This window comes from Mustela erminea, chromosome 13 (assembly GCF_009829155.1).
Source record: "Mustela erminea isolate mMusErm1 chromosome 13, mMusErm1.Pri, whole genome shotgun sequence".
In the NCBI taxonomy this organism is placed as follows: domain Eukaryota; kingdom Metazoa; phylum Chordata; class Mammalia; order Carnivora; family Mustelidae; genus Mustela; species Mustela erminea.
In genome coordinates this window covers 25,916,014-25,929,995 of record NC_045626.1, presented here as the reverse complement: position 1 = coordinate 25,929,995, position 13,982 = coordinate 25,916,014, and the positions used below count along the sequence as shown (strand labels likewise).

The 13,982-nt window shown below is 40.8% G+C and overlaps 1 protein-coding gene across 5 annotated transcripts in view; it reads right to left on the bottom strand.

Moving 5' to 3' along the window:
• Positions 1–1,679: 1,679 nt before the first annotated feature.
• The window catches only part of SMAD2 (SMAD family member 2), an 80,484-nt gene continuing 68,181 nt past the window's right edge, over positions 1,680–13,982 (bottom strand). For 3 of the 5 annotated variants that reach the window (XM_032309385.1, XM_032309386.1, XM_032309387.1), the window contains 3 exons: positions 12,112–12,249; positions 11,787–11,931; positions 4,336–8,133 (listed from right to left, as the gene is read on the bottom strand). In XM_032309385.1, coding sequence (XP_032165276.1) covers positions 8,010–8,133; positions 11,787–11,931; positions 12,112–12,249 — 407 coding nt within the window. In that variant the 3' untranslated portion in view covers positions 4,336–8,009. Of the gene's footprint in view, positions 8,134–11,786; positions 11,932–12,111; positions 12,250–13,982 lie in introns of all 5 variants that reach the window. The other 2 variants (XM_032309388.1, XM_032309389.1) reach the window with 1 other exon arrangement.

Genomic DNA, 13,982 nt, shown 5'->3' with positions numbered 1-13,982 from the left:
AATGTGGAACCACGTCGTACTTCTGACAATCATAGGATTAAAGCTGACAAAGAACGCATCTACCGTCTACGTCACAGTGCACAGAGGATGCAGCCTCTGAGGACCACCACAGGCAAACGACAACAGGCTCTGCATCCGGCATGTTGCATTACAAAATTAATGCTGTATTAGAAAAATCTCACCCCTCAGGGTTGGTGTTCTAGCTGGTAAGCACCTGAGGGGTCAGGGGTCAGCCACACTGAGGGCACAGCTCAGTCTGGATCAGGACACCCAATGCCTCCACCTGCCATTGGCTGATGCATTCGGTAGCCTCAACAGAACATTCGCTGAGAATAAACACTACATTCTGGCTTCCTGAGCAGGACAGTCTGGGGGAATGTAGCAGAGGACAGAGCATCAAAGGCCAGATTTTCCCTCAAGCGAAAAGAAATCCACAATACCACAGTTTTCTCTTACTGCTTAAAAGGTAAACTTCAGATCAGCTTGAACCCCATCAAGACAGGATTTGTACTTCCATACACACAGGTTCTGAAGAACTTTGCTATCTAGTTGTGTCTTCTGTTTCATTAACCCCCCCCGGTTATCTTCCCTGGATTCCGTCTCACCACCGTGCTGGGTCTTGCTGGTTACGAATCTCACATTCCACCCCCAGCAAGAAGGGACTGGAGGACACCTAACCAAGTATCACAAATGTTGGCAGCCCGAAGACTGTGAATGTAATGGCAATGATTACAACGTTTCAGGGAGTAAGGGTCAGTCACAAGAACACCTAGGGTGACCCCCTCCTCCCGGTGTGCCTAGGACTTCTCCTGGTTTGAAACGTCAAGTCCTGGAGCCAGGGAATGCCTCAGTCCCAAGGCCTCTGGGGGCCGTCGGGTCACCCTGAGCACACCACTAACTCTTCCCTTAGGATCACGAGGGAAAAGATAAGAATTTTCAAGAGCAGAAAGCTACCTATGAGGGCATCAGCTCAAAAAAATTTTTGAGGACACTTGCTAATGGCTAGCTCCTAGGAAGTCCACACATACCTTATTTAATGGTGTCGATTTTAATAGTCGGTAGTACCCTAAGCAAATTAGTGATCAGTGTATATAAACGATCATTCTTGAAACTTGTTTTCAGACAAGTCCTCTAAAGGTCCTTCTGGTTTTGTCCCAGTTATACAGTATTTCACTGAATCTTTTTTGAGATTTTCAGAGCTAAATGAATTTTTTTTTAAAGATTTTATTTAATTGAGAGAATGAGAGAGAGTGTGAGCATGAGAGGGAGGAGGCTCAGAGGGAGCAGCAGACTCCCCACCAAGCAGGGAGCCCAATGTGGGGCTCGATCCTGGGACTCCGGGATCATGACCTGAGCCGAAGGCAGTTGCTTAATCAACTGGGCCACCCAGGTGCCCAATAATGCAGTTTTATATGTCTTTTCATCTTCTTTTTTAGGTGAAAACACTCTCTGCCAAGTATTTCCCCACATTCTTGCTTCATATATTGAAGAGACTGCCAACCGGAGATACTCCCAACCGGAGATACTCCCCTCAGATTACAAAGACCCTGAATTGTTACTTCTAACAGCATTCTGCCAGAAGGTCTGGCCTTGGAGAGAGATGGCAGAGTATTCTCAGATATGAACATTTTTATTTTGCCTACAACGCTGTGATCTAGTTCAGCACTGCTTTCATCTTACTCTTTAGTTCTGCTGGTTTTGCCCTCTTGTATAAAAACAAAAAACGGTTGGTGTCACAGCTTCACTATCACTAATAAAGATACAAATGTTTATGCCTTAACGGTCAGGGTCAGAAAAGCAAAAATGAAGCCTGAGGTAAAGTTGGTCTGAAAAGGGACCAATTTGGGTTCTGCATTTTGCCACTGAATAGGATTTGGAGGAGAAAAAAAAAAAAAATCATACCCATGCAGGTTACCTACTTGCTACATGTGATTATTTCCCCCAATTTTCATTAATCTGTATGTTTATTAGTTACACGAACCAACAAATGACTACATTCTTAAAGCCGGTACATATATTCACCGGAAAAGCTCCCTACTCTTATTCACCAATGTATTTTTTTGTTTGAACAATCCAAGAATGTGAATAATGAGATTGACAAACATACTTTTCAAGGGACTTACTGAAAAAAAAGGAAAATCTCTTTGGGAGAAGAGACTTTAGTAAGACTTTTATCCCTACAGACAGATGCTAAGAATCAACTTTCTGCTACGGCATTGTAAAGGGTAGAACTTAATATAGAACCAGAAATATGGCAAGCTATCTAGTGACTAACAGTGTAAAATAGCCAAAAGCTTTAAAGCCACAGAGAGAAAGAAAAGTGGAGTGTGAGATAGAAAATACATAATGAAGTATTTTTAGAATTCTAAAACTTCACTTTCATCCTTTTATCAATATATTATGGATTTCATGGTTCAATAAATTATCATCCTTAATTAGAAATTGAAAGTAAATGCCTAACCCCTCACCCAAAAGAGCAAACTGAAAATTCCGGAGAAACTAAGGGCTTTTTTTTTTTCTCTCTTTCTTTTGGAGGGTAGGAGAACATCACTTTCCAGGAACTGTTCCGAAGAGAAATCTAAAAGTCCTTTGTCTAGCATGCATGGATCCTTCTCACTGCCATCAGCAGCGGCATTCTTCTTCCAAGGGCCCTTATATTTCAACCAGTGGCTGAAATTTGGGGTCTATTATGGATCTCACAGCAGGAAACCAATCAATACTGAAGTTAACTTGGGCTAACACACTCTGGTCAGATCCTCTGTGAATCCGAGACGACACAGAGGACTTTGGGAAATCCATTTCTATTGAGCACAGCCAAGAAAGTTAGGTCTGAATCACCTTCGGCTGCCCATAACTACACGAGAACTTGACTTGGTGGTGCTACTTCCCACAGTATCTTAAGCAGCTTAGCAATCTTTAACCAAGAGGAAAAGAATGGGGAGAGGCAATCTAACACTGAAAAAAAAAAAAAAAATCCTAAACTAGTACCTTCCAGAGACCACTGGCTAGATAATGATTTAATGAATGGGTATCTACTGCAGTTCTGATGCTCATGAGTTCCAGTTATGATTCTTAATTATCAAGCTGTCTAAAAATGGCATTCTAACTGAACCACCAAATCACGACTTGGCTGAATAAATAAATTACCCTGAAGATCTGAAAGGAAAATGTCTGTAAGCCAATTAGGGAACTTTTACAGAGATCTGAGATTTAAACAACAGATTCATTCAACGGTGTTAAAATGTGAGCAGATAAATGACCCCCCACTGTTCAGGTATCTCGAGGAGTATGTATATATACATAAATCCATACATACACGTTATATAATTTATTTCCTACTAAAAAGATTTAAGGCAGTTATGCTATATATAAAGTTACCTAAAATATCCAAGAAAAAACAGTTCCTACTCAAGAAATTACATGAACACGTTAGACAAGTTCTTATCATAAAGGCTATTATGAAGCTGTCTACATCTAGCATAGCTGACATTTCCTGGTTGAGGCTCCAAACACAGGAATTCCACTCCAAGAGATGATTTGTCCCGCAGTCCCCACTCATAAAAGGTAGTCTGAACAGATAAAATGTTTGTGAGAACTTGAAAAGAAGATATTAAAGGAACTCAACAGTAGGGTTCTGACTACCTCTAGAGACCATAAACCACCATTGTTACTCTTGATTGTACTAAATACAATCCAAAATGCTCCGCGGTGGAAATGGGCTGGTATTATAAGAAAATCACTGGCTGCAACTGCTGGAGAAGTTCCTAATCCTAAACATAACTTGAAATAGAATTCATGCTATTTGTCCATCACAAAGACATTTAACTGGAGAGAGGTTCTGAGCCATTTGTAAGATGTGAAATGACGGACCAAGTAGGAACAACATGAGCCTTCTGGTGAAGAAATTAGGACCCTGGGTAGGAAAAGCACCGTCCTTTTTGGTCTTCCATAAAGATCAATGGAGGGAAACATTCTGATGTCTGCAGATAAAACATGGTTGGCAAGGAAGAGGGCGACCAGCAAGACCACAAGAGGTACATTCTGTTGGGGGTTGGGGGGAGAATACAATTCAGTTGATGAGTATCAAGAATTTAGCAAAGCTCATGAAGCAAAGGAGCTGGGCAATAATTTGCCATGTCGCAACATCGAGGAGTTAGATCAAAGTAAGAGAAAAGATCACGTGTCGCTTACGGCCACAGACTACTTAGTTATCTCAAGAGATACGGGGAGACGGTGTGGAAGGGCACAGTCTGTGTAGTTCTAATATGCACCTACTAAAGTAACTGATCAGAAAGACAGATTTTGAGTAAGGTGAACATCTTCTGTGTTACTTTATCATTCACCATCAACCAGACCAGTTGAGTACTGAGTTCTGAATAAATGCTCCAAGTGTTTAATTATTTAAAAAAAAAAAAAAAAAGACAGAAAGATCTTAAAGGTATATTTGGACAGCTTTTGGAAGAGGTAGAGAAACCAACTGAGCACGTATAATCTTTTACTTGATTTCAATTAGCAAGAGACCAGACTGATTGTTTTTCACCTTCAAAGTCTTAGTCTTGATTGAAACCCACCTAAAAGGCACAAATAAATTGAAATTTAAATAATTTTGACAAAGGAGAAAATTCGTTAAGTTTAAAGGCAGATGAATCAAGCAAAGCTGATCTGGTTTAAGGTTAAGAAAAATGCTAGATATTAAATAATTTGCAATTATGTAATTAGAATACAGAATAAGAGTATTGAATAAGAATATTTAGCTGTCAAGAAAAATTAGGGAGATTTCCTTCTGGCAAAGTGGCAGGTCTTGAGAGAGGCGTAAACCCACAGCTTGAGGGCCAGGACTAAATCCTAGCCATCTTTTTATTACTCAGCACCTAGCACCGTGGCTGGGTAAAGGGCAGACATTAATAAATGTTGACTGAATGAATGGCTGACATAATGTATAATTAGTGTAACTGGTGTAGTTTGAACCTCATCAGGAAGGTTCCCTGAAGTAGGAGAAAAGAACACAAGCAGACTTGTTTCCAAAGGTGGGCCGAAGTCCACTCATGTATCTTAATCCTAAACAGTGCTTACACAAACTTTTCAAAGTTTTTTTTTATTTTTTTTTAAAGCTGTAAAACTCTTTTTTAAAAAGAAATCTATATAGAACTCCATTACAGGATGGAAACAAAGCTGCCACTGGTTAAACCAAAGTCAATGGGGACGTCACCAGCCTCCAATTCCCTACGGTGGCTCTGGATGGACTTGACTGCAAATCACCATCCATCTTAGGAATGTAATGGAAAACGTGTTCACTCAGTTTTCACGTGAGACCGAGAAAGTTACCAGCCCTGTGGAGGGGCAGTTCTAAATAATGTTGCTCATTTAAACAGAGACAAAATTCAACATTGAGAACTTATCATTCAGAAGAATGAAAACAACCCCAATAAAGGGGGGGGGGGGAATCAACAAGATTTAAGCCACAGTAGACAAAACAGAATTCAAGAAATAGCATCTTCTAAAAAAGCATGTAAGATTACTGAACACCAGTGGAGTCAATGGCTCGATGGGTGTTAGGCGCTCAGTGTAACAGGCATTGCCAAAGAGCCGAGACCCAGTTGAATATTGTAAGGAAGAGCCCCAACACAGCTGGAGATAGAATCACAGCTGGAACGCTGTCACTGGAAACGGCTTCACGGAACACCTCCATCCAAGACTCATCGCCAGGCCCTTCTGCCTCTTTCAAACCTGTTCTCTGCCCCCAGAACTGTTCCCTGACATCACCACAAGCTCTCAAGGAAGCTAAAACCTTTCAAAGGGCAGAGGCTGCACTGGCTCTCTCCAGCCAGCCTGACAGTGGTCATACCTGGGACAAGGGAAGCTGTCTATCAAGTAAGGCCACTATATAAACTATTGTAAATTAAAGAACCCTTCTGGTCCCCAAGTTTGGATCTGTGAAGAGACTTCTGGGCAAGCATTAATACCTAATGATGAGCTGCCTGCACAATGAACCCTGGCATTTGATGCCTTTCTCCTTGCCAAGAATGCCAGTCTCCCGGGCTCTCCCCATGGCCTGCTCCCTTCTCATGTCGAATGTCAGTTCAAGCACCACTTCCTTAGAAAAGCCTTCCCTGCTATGCTCTACCACAGTCCTCTGTTTACCTCCTTCGTAGACAAATGAGCTAATTAAGGGTTAGAGTAACTGACGTCTCAGCCATGGCCGGGACCGGATCTGACTTGTTCACCTTTACCCAAAGCAAAGAAAGTTCCCGGCACACATAACAGGTGAACAGTTAACTACTTGCTGAAAGAATAAAAAATTGAGTCTGTATGAACACATACATGTACACACAAATACAGGAAAATGGGGGGATACCCAGTAGAAAACAATCAAATGCTGAGAGTATTGAAAATGATACCGGTAGAGACAGCTGAATATGGTTTCAAAGAACAAGTACCAAAAGTGTCTATCTCCAAAAATCTGAAAATGTACTAGTAGGGGGTCAGGAGTGGAAATTTCCCTCCTGTAAAGAGATGCAAACAAGAACTGTTTAAACTGCAGAGTCAACGTTCCATCTAAAGATTATCTGCCACCGAACAGACTACCAGAACGGACTACCAACGTAGCGTAGCTTCTGGAATCTCCTCTGAACACACAGCCTAAAATGTCCTTGGTTGTAATAGCAACCACACATTTAGGATTAGTTCATCAGAAGACCCCAGACTGTAGGTAATTATAAGCTAAAAAACTCGCTAAACAGCTTCTCCCCCAATGTTTAAAATTCTGAATTCATAATTATGTAAAATAACAGATTTTTATAAATTTAATACAACATACTTTAAAAAACAGATGGCCCTTATCTGCTGATCATACCTCAGCATCACTTTTGTAGGTATTTTGCAGAAGCAATTACATTTACAAAAGGTCCATTTCATAATACAACCTGGTAACGAACTCAGAAGAAACTCAGAGAGCACAAGGTCTGCTATTGAAATATTTTAAAAGAGCTTTTAAAAAAGAGTGTTTTTATCTATAGACCGGCTTTAAAAAAAGGATAAATATACTGAAGTCATTGTAGCATATCCCTGAAAATGAATCTACTGCCATTTGTTTTGATGAGGTGTCAGGATAAATCAGCAGACTGCTTGGTTACACGAGTCTATTACTATCCACGGAAATCTGTTTTAAGACAAAGGGACTTATCCATATGAACTCGTACTGTGCTCCAGAACTAACTGGTGCTGGCAGTATTGGAGCCACCATTACTAGTGATGGATGTCATGCTACATGGTTTTGGTATCAGGGCAAAAGTGGGAATGGAAGAGAGGTCTGGAAAGATTTTCTGCAGTTTCCGTGAGATTTAGCAGTAAATACCACAAAATGAATGTTTAAGACCCACTGAACACATTAAGGTCAAGGATTTCAAAAGTTAATCCACTTTTCTTCCCCCAAGGGTTTATTTTTGGTAAAAGGCAGAAAAATTAGTTTTTCTACAAGGGAAATCTGCTTCTAAATGATAATTTGAAAATCTTGATATATATTATATATTAAAAAAGACACACAAAAATAACGGAGAAGTGGGAATAACAGATTAGGTACTGTAACTTTATAAAGGCTTGCCTAATTCAAGAAGCAGCACACACACACCTAATTTATGCAAACTAAACGTGTATATGAACAGCACAGTACTGTGATGCTGGATCATGACACATTACCTGTACACAGAGCTACTACTGGTATTAACAAACCTGTGGGACACTCGGTTTTATGCCCAACGAGACATCAGTTAAGTCTTTAAAATCTTCTCTTTCTCCTATATGGGAGGGTATTTCTAGACACTAATTTTCCCATCTAATATTCGAATATAGGAAACCGATTCCACAAGGTGCTTTAATGGGTGAGACCTCAAGTGCTGTTTTCTCTCTTGAATTTTTGGACAGTGAACAGTCCATGGGGACCACACACAAATACTATGACAGAAGAGTTGGTACACTGAGTCTTTTGATGGGACTTGAGTGGTGACGAAGCCTTATGACATGCTCGAGCAACGCACTGAAGGGGATCCCATCTGAGTTAATACTTTGTCCAACCACTGTAGAGGTCCATTCAGATGAAGCTCAATCCAGCAAGGAGTGCTCGTTACCGTCTGCCTTCTATTCAAAAGAATACAAGAAAAGAATTATGAAATTAAAAGAACAACATGGCGGTGTTTAGTGACATGCATTAAGAATTTAGATAAATTAAAAGGTTGTATATATGAAAACCTACATTCTTTTGAGCAAGTATTAAGTCAGGATAGCTAGTACTTTGAAAACTATTTAATCCTCAAAGTCTAACAAAATACTTCTAATGAGATATATATATATATATATATATACACTTTTTTGCTTCTAAAGAGATTAACAAAAATATTCTTTTCTCCTCAAATTAAAATTAGGAGGGTGACCTGACTACTTACCATCCAAATTGAGGCACCTTTAAGAGTGAAGAGAGTCACTAGTAATAACCAGGCCAGGACAAGAGACGCACACCAGGACCGTCCCAAGCAAACCAAAGACACGTCATCCTAATTTATTAATCAACCACAGAGCAGATGATACTCAAATACCAAGTCAAGTCTAAATAAATGGAACAGGGTTCAAATTTCAAGCATACCGAAATAAAACAGAATTCTGACCAAAGCTTCTCACAGAATGTTGAGAACTCCGAACGGAGTTCGGCTTTCCCTGACTAAGCCAACGAGCAACATCCCCATTAGGAACATCGGGCAGGCTTGTGATAAGAAACACCTCTGGTATTTTGACATGATGGGACTGTGGGAACTACAAATTGTTCAATGACATCCTGTCACTTGCACGTACTGATCTGAGTTCTGTCTTATTTATTATATACAATAAGTTGGTGAGTCTGCTTGGTTCTTCAGTGTGACAGCCCTTCAAACACGACAAAAGGCCATTATCAACTCTTCATCTCCAAGTGACACATGCTCAATAAAATTTAAAACTGTATTTCAGAGGATGTGGTTTCCTATAGCAGATGGTGTCAGTGCCCCACTATACTCTTCGAAGTTTCCAGTGTTCTCTAGCCAATTTCCAATGGCGTGTATCTGACTTTCTGTGCCGGAGAGCTCCTCTGCTCCAGCCACGTGTGCAGCAGACTACAAGTGTTAGGAAATTCACCTCCCCGGGAGCAGCCCTCAACCAATGACATGGGAACTGCCATTTAAATGCCAGTTTCCTTTCCTTCTGGGTGGGAGAATTCTCTATGTTCGTTACTGTTTCCCACATTTTCCTATGGGAATAGCTCTAATGACCCACCCGACTTGGCATATGGCTTAATAATGGTTTTGGCTGCCTTCCCTCCCCTACCTCACTTCCCTACTTCCTCCTTCCTTACCAGGGCTTCCTCCATTTCCTGAATAAACTCCTTGCGTTTGAATCTGTGCCTCAGGGTCTGAGACATACGCAGAGACATGCTTTATGCGATTGTTCCTAAACCACGACACAGACAACGTAATACCACAGTCTCAAATCTGACCCACATAAACCCACTATCTTATTTTGATTTAATAGCATATTTTGGTTTATGCAGCTTAAAACTGCACTGGCACACTTGACAAGTTAACTCACGTTATCCAGGAGGCAGAGGCAAGACTGCCCTTTCTCCATCTTCCCCTCTGTTCTTCCTGTTGTTCCTCAGAGAAAGTTCCTCCTGCCTTCTAGCTCTCCCTCAGATCAGGCCCTCTGCGGGCTTTTGCCAAGATCTCTTTTAATTCTGATTCTCCCATTTGCTGAATTCTGCATGCTTCTTAGTTTGTTTTCAATCAGATCATTTATTACTAATTAGCTGAACCTTCTGGGATAATTCTTGATCCCGGCCACTGAACGGGGGAGTAGGTTTCAGAAGGCTGTCACTCTTCTTATGTGGCCACAGAAATGTACCCAAGACATTATTTATTCCCTATTTACTCCAATACCAATTCACTTAACTCAGATATTTTTCTCACTTATATATAAATTCTTTGCACATCTGTATTTCCTATTTACTATGCTTTCTGATCTTTATACTGGCAAACGTGCTGGTCTTACAGAAAATGAAAAAATAGTTTTAGAAATCTAGCCATTGGCTCTACCTCCTCAGCTCCAGTGTCATTAAGGACAAAAGGTTCCTGGCAACCACTAGAGTTCACAGATACAGAAGTACCTGGCGTTATTCAGATCTGTAAGTGTCAAAGGCATCTAGTTTATTAACTGAAGTAGATGTGTCTCTAACTCTATACCAATAAAAACATACTGTATGTTACTGCTTCTCATAATCACAGGTTTTAAGTTCTCTCTGGGCTGAAGAATGGCAGAGTCCACAGTGCACAGAGGGCAGCACGTCTCTCCACCAATTACAACTGTCCTTGGTAGGAGAGCCACCGACAGACATGGAGTTCCCTCCACCATCTGCAGTTCATGTTTAGTTGCACGAAATTTCTACTACCAGGTCCTGTAATATTCTCATCTCGTGAAGAAAAAAAAGTGTGACCTAAATGCCTGGTTATCAGATGGTACCATTTGAATCTAATTTTTAGTATCAACTCAAGTCCAAGGCAAAAAGCCTTTAAAGGCATCACATCTCAAAAGGGAAATGATTAAATGAATTATTCTACTAATATAACTGGGACAAAATAATGACAAGTCTTCATTCTAGGATATAAATATGTAAAACTATATATTTTTATAGAAGTATTCAACCAGAAGAGCTCAAGTTTCACCCTCTCAAGAGGCATACACCTCCTAAAATTTGTTGAAGATAGAGAATCAAGTCCAAATGATATGAAATTTATTTTGAAGGGCCCAAACTGCCAGAGAAAGAGAAATACTACTGCTATGCTGTATGAGTATCTTCAGAGTCAGGCACTCAGAGAGTAGCAGTATGAGCCGCAGAAGGACTAAGTATTTTACTTATAGTTCTAACCTTAAAGATGCTAAGGAAGTCTTCCCTTTCTGATGTGGAATCCCATGCACTGTTTAGTTTGGCAAGAACCTGGTCTATCTTATCCCCTGATGACAAATTAGCTTCTGTAGAACTCAATTATGTAATTGTTACTACTATCCTTGGAGAGGGTGTTAAGAGTCAAGGAGAGCTTTCTAAGTCCCAACTCTACCACTCACAAAGTGTCCTTGGGCAAATTATCAAATCTTTTCTAAGCCTACTTCCAAATAAGTATTAGTTTGAACCATTTAACATACCACACGGAAAACACCGCCCAGGGCCGGCCTGACACGGAACAAGTACGCCCTTCTAGCTACCTCTTAACCTTACATTCAGCTGGTCTCAACTCAGCCGTCCAGCCATACTCCTCTTGACCTTCTGTACTCCAGTCAAACCAAACTGCATTCTAGGGTCAAGACAGTAGTTTCCCAACCTCTCCTGCCTACCTCAAATGCCATGCATCTTTCAGAACCTAAAGCAGGTGACCCCTCTACCAGAAGCCTTCCCAGAGCCCCAGTGAAAATGTTTCTCCTTGAGTGAACGGACAGACGCCTTCAAATATACTCTTTTAATGGCATCTGCCACCCTGATCACAGTTCTGCCAGCATCCAACCAGGTTTTCAATCTGTCTTCTATAATGCCAGCACAGGCATTTGGAGAACTTGTGAAGGCCCAGACCTCCAAAGCCCTTTTGTTACTTGGCATGTGCTCTGCTGACTGCATAACCTTAAGGAAAATCGATACATGGGAACTCTAGGAGATGCAAAGAACGGAAGAAAGAAGAATTACATTGTGGAAATTTAACAGCTGAATATGTATTTCATACCGGTATTCCGCTCCCCACCCTTTCACAAAACTCATTCTTATGGTGCACATTCTAGTTAGCTGATACACGGCTTCAAAACCCTGATTAACGGACTGAGCCAGAAGAGCAGCAAATTCCTGGTTGTTGAAGATCTTCAGATTACAGCCTATGATTGAAAAAAGTAAAAACCGTGTAAAACAAGTATCATTGTAAGACAATAATTTCAAAAGGGCTACAGATCTTAAAAAACGAGCGTGCAAATTCTCCCCCGAGTCCCAGAATTAACAATAACTATGGCAGCTCAGCAAGTCGATGGGATAGGCTGACTGACACTGGTGCAGCATACCTGGTGGGATTTTACACACGGTTGCAGGGTGCCAGCCGTATCTCTGATTACAGTTGGGGCTCTGCACAAAGATTGCACTATCACTTAGGCACTCGGCAAAAACTTCTCCACCGATGTAATATAAGCGCACTCCTCTTCCTAAAACAAAATACGCATGGGATTAGTTTTATAACATTTCCTGTTTTTAGCATAAATTTGGAAGAGTCTCTTCTTGGATGAGTACTAAAATGATGGAAGCTATTTTGATAACCCCTTCCACAGTGATGCTTTTCTGAAGCCTAACTTCGAAACATACCACACTGTATTTTTCCAAGTATTTTTTTTAACATTATCTTACTGACTTCAAAAAATAAGACATGCTTATCAAAAGTATTGAGGCAATGTAGAAAAGTACATGGCTAGTAAAATAAAGAATTTCATACAAATTATATATTATTTTAAAATAAGTAAAAGAAATTGAGGTAATTTTAAAGGAACTAACGCTTCAGATAAATAAGCCTTCACTATAATAAATAGTATTTCCTTAACAACCACACTAAAGTTAAGAAAAAAGGAAAAAAAATCAAGAAATTAGAGTCATTTGCCCTTTTTAAAATTACATATGAAGCTGACAACCAAATCCCTAAACAGATAAGCAGAATTAGGGAAGGAAAAAATATGCTGGGAGATTTTAACAAGCCAACTGTGAAAGGCAGCGATCTAGACAGCACCAAAGGTTCTCACCCCTGGTGTGTATACATCTCTATTATTCAGTCAGGCATGAATCGAGATGCTGCTGTTAAGGGAGTTTTTCAAATGTAATTAAGATCTCCAATCAGCTGACCTCAAGGAAAGGAGATTCTCTTTTGGTGGGCCTGACTTAATCAGGTGATATCCCTTAGAAAGGACTGGGCTGTCCCTGGTGATAGTGGGTTCAAAATGTGAGAGAGAGGGTTCCATAGCAGAGATTCTCTGTGCCTCATTGTGAAGACAGTGGGTCCATGGGGAAGGAATGCTGGTGGCCTCTAGCTGCTGAAAGCAGCTCCGAGGTGACCGTCTGTAGGAAAAGAGGACCTCGCGGATACAACTTCAGGGAAGTGGACTCTGCAACAATCATGTGAGCTCAGAAGGGGACCTCAAGCTCCAGACGAGAACACGGCCCAGTCAACACCACGGTCTCCCATTCTGAGACTCGGTGGATACTCCTAACCCTTGCCTGGACTCCTGACCTGCAGCAACTGTGGCCTCACAAATGTGTGTAGTTTCAGGCTCGTTAGGTGTGTGGTAACATGTTCTGTGACACAACCACCTAAAGCCCAGCTTTAACACATAAACACAGAACTGACACCCTGCTCTCACAACCACAGAATGTGGTAAAGCCACCAAATGTGTACCTGACCATCAGGAAAAGATTAAATCCCAAAAGGAGAGATTTCCCAGGCTACAGTCTCTGATCAAAACCACCTGATAAGTTAGAAATCCAAAGTAAAAAGACAATCCAAGAATAAGAGCAATCTAAGATTGTGGAGAGAAGTATGTATAGTAGAGAAAACCTCCTGTTATCTGTATGCAGAACCCTAATTAAAACACAGGCAGAAAAAGAACTGCTTTAGTTAAGGGTCAGGTATTCGGAAGCCCTCGTTATCCCCAAGACATCTACAATTATACAAAATTTACACACCAAGCAAGACCTGAGAAATTCCACACAGAGCCAAGTCACAGCACTGCGCAGAATCACGCCTGTTCAGTGACCAGCGTTTCTCACAAGAAGTGATGGTTAATTCATCAGAAACAGAAGCAAACCATTGCTAAAAGAAGTTCCTTTACAGTAATGAGAACTATGTTCAGTTGTATTCGTGGCACTCCAATTCTTTTTTTTCCTTACCTCACTG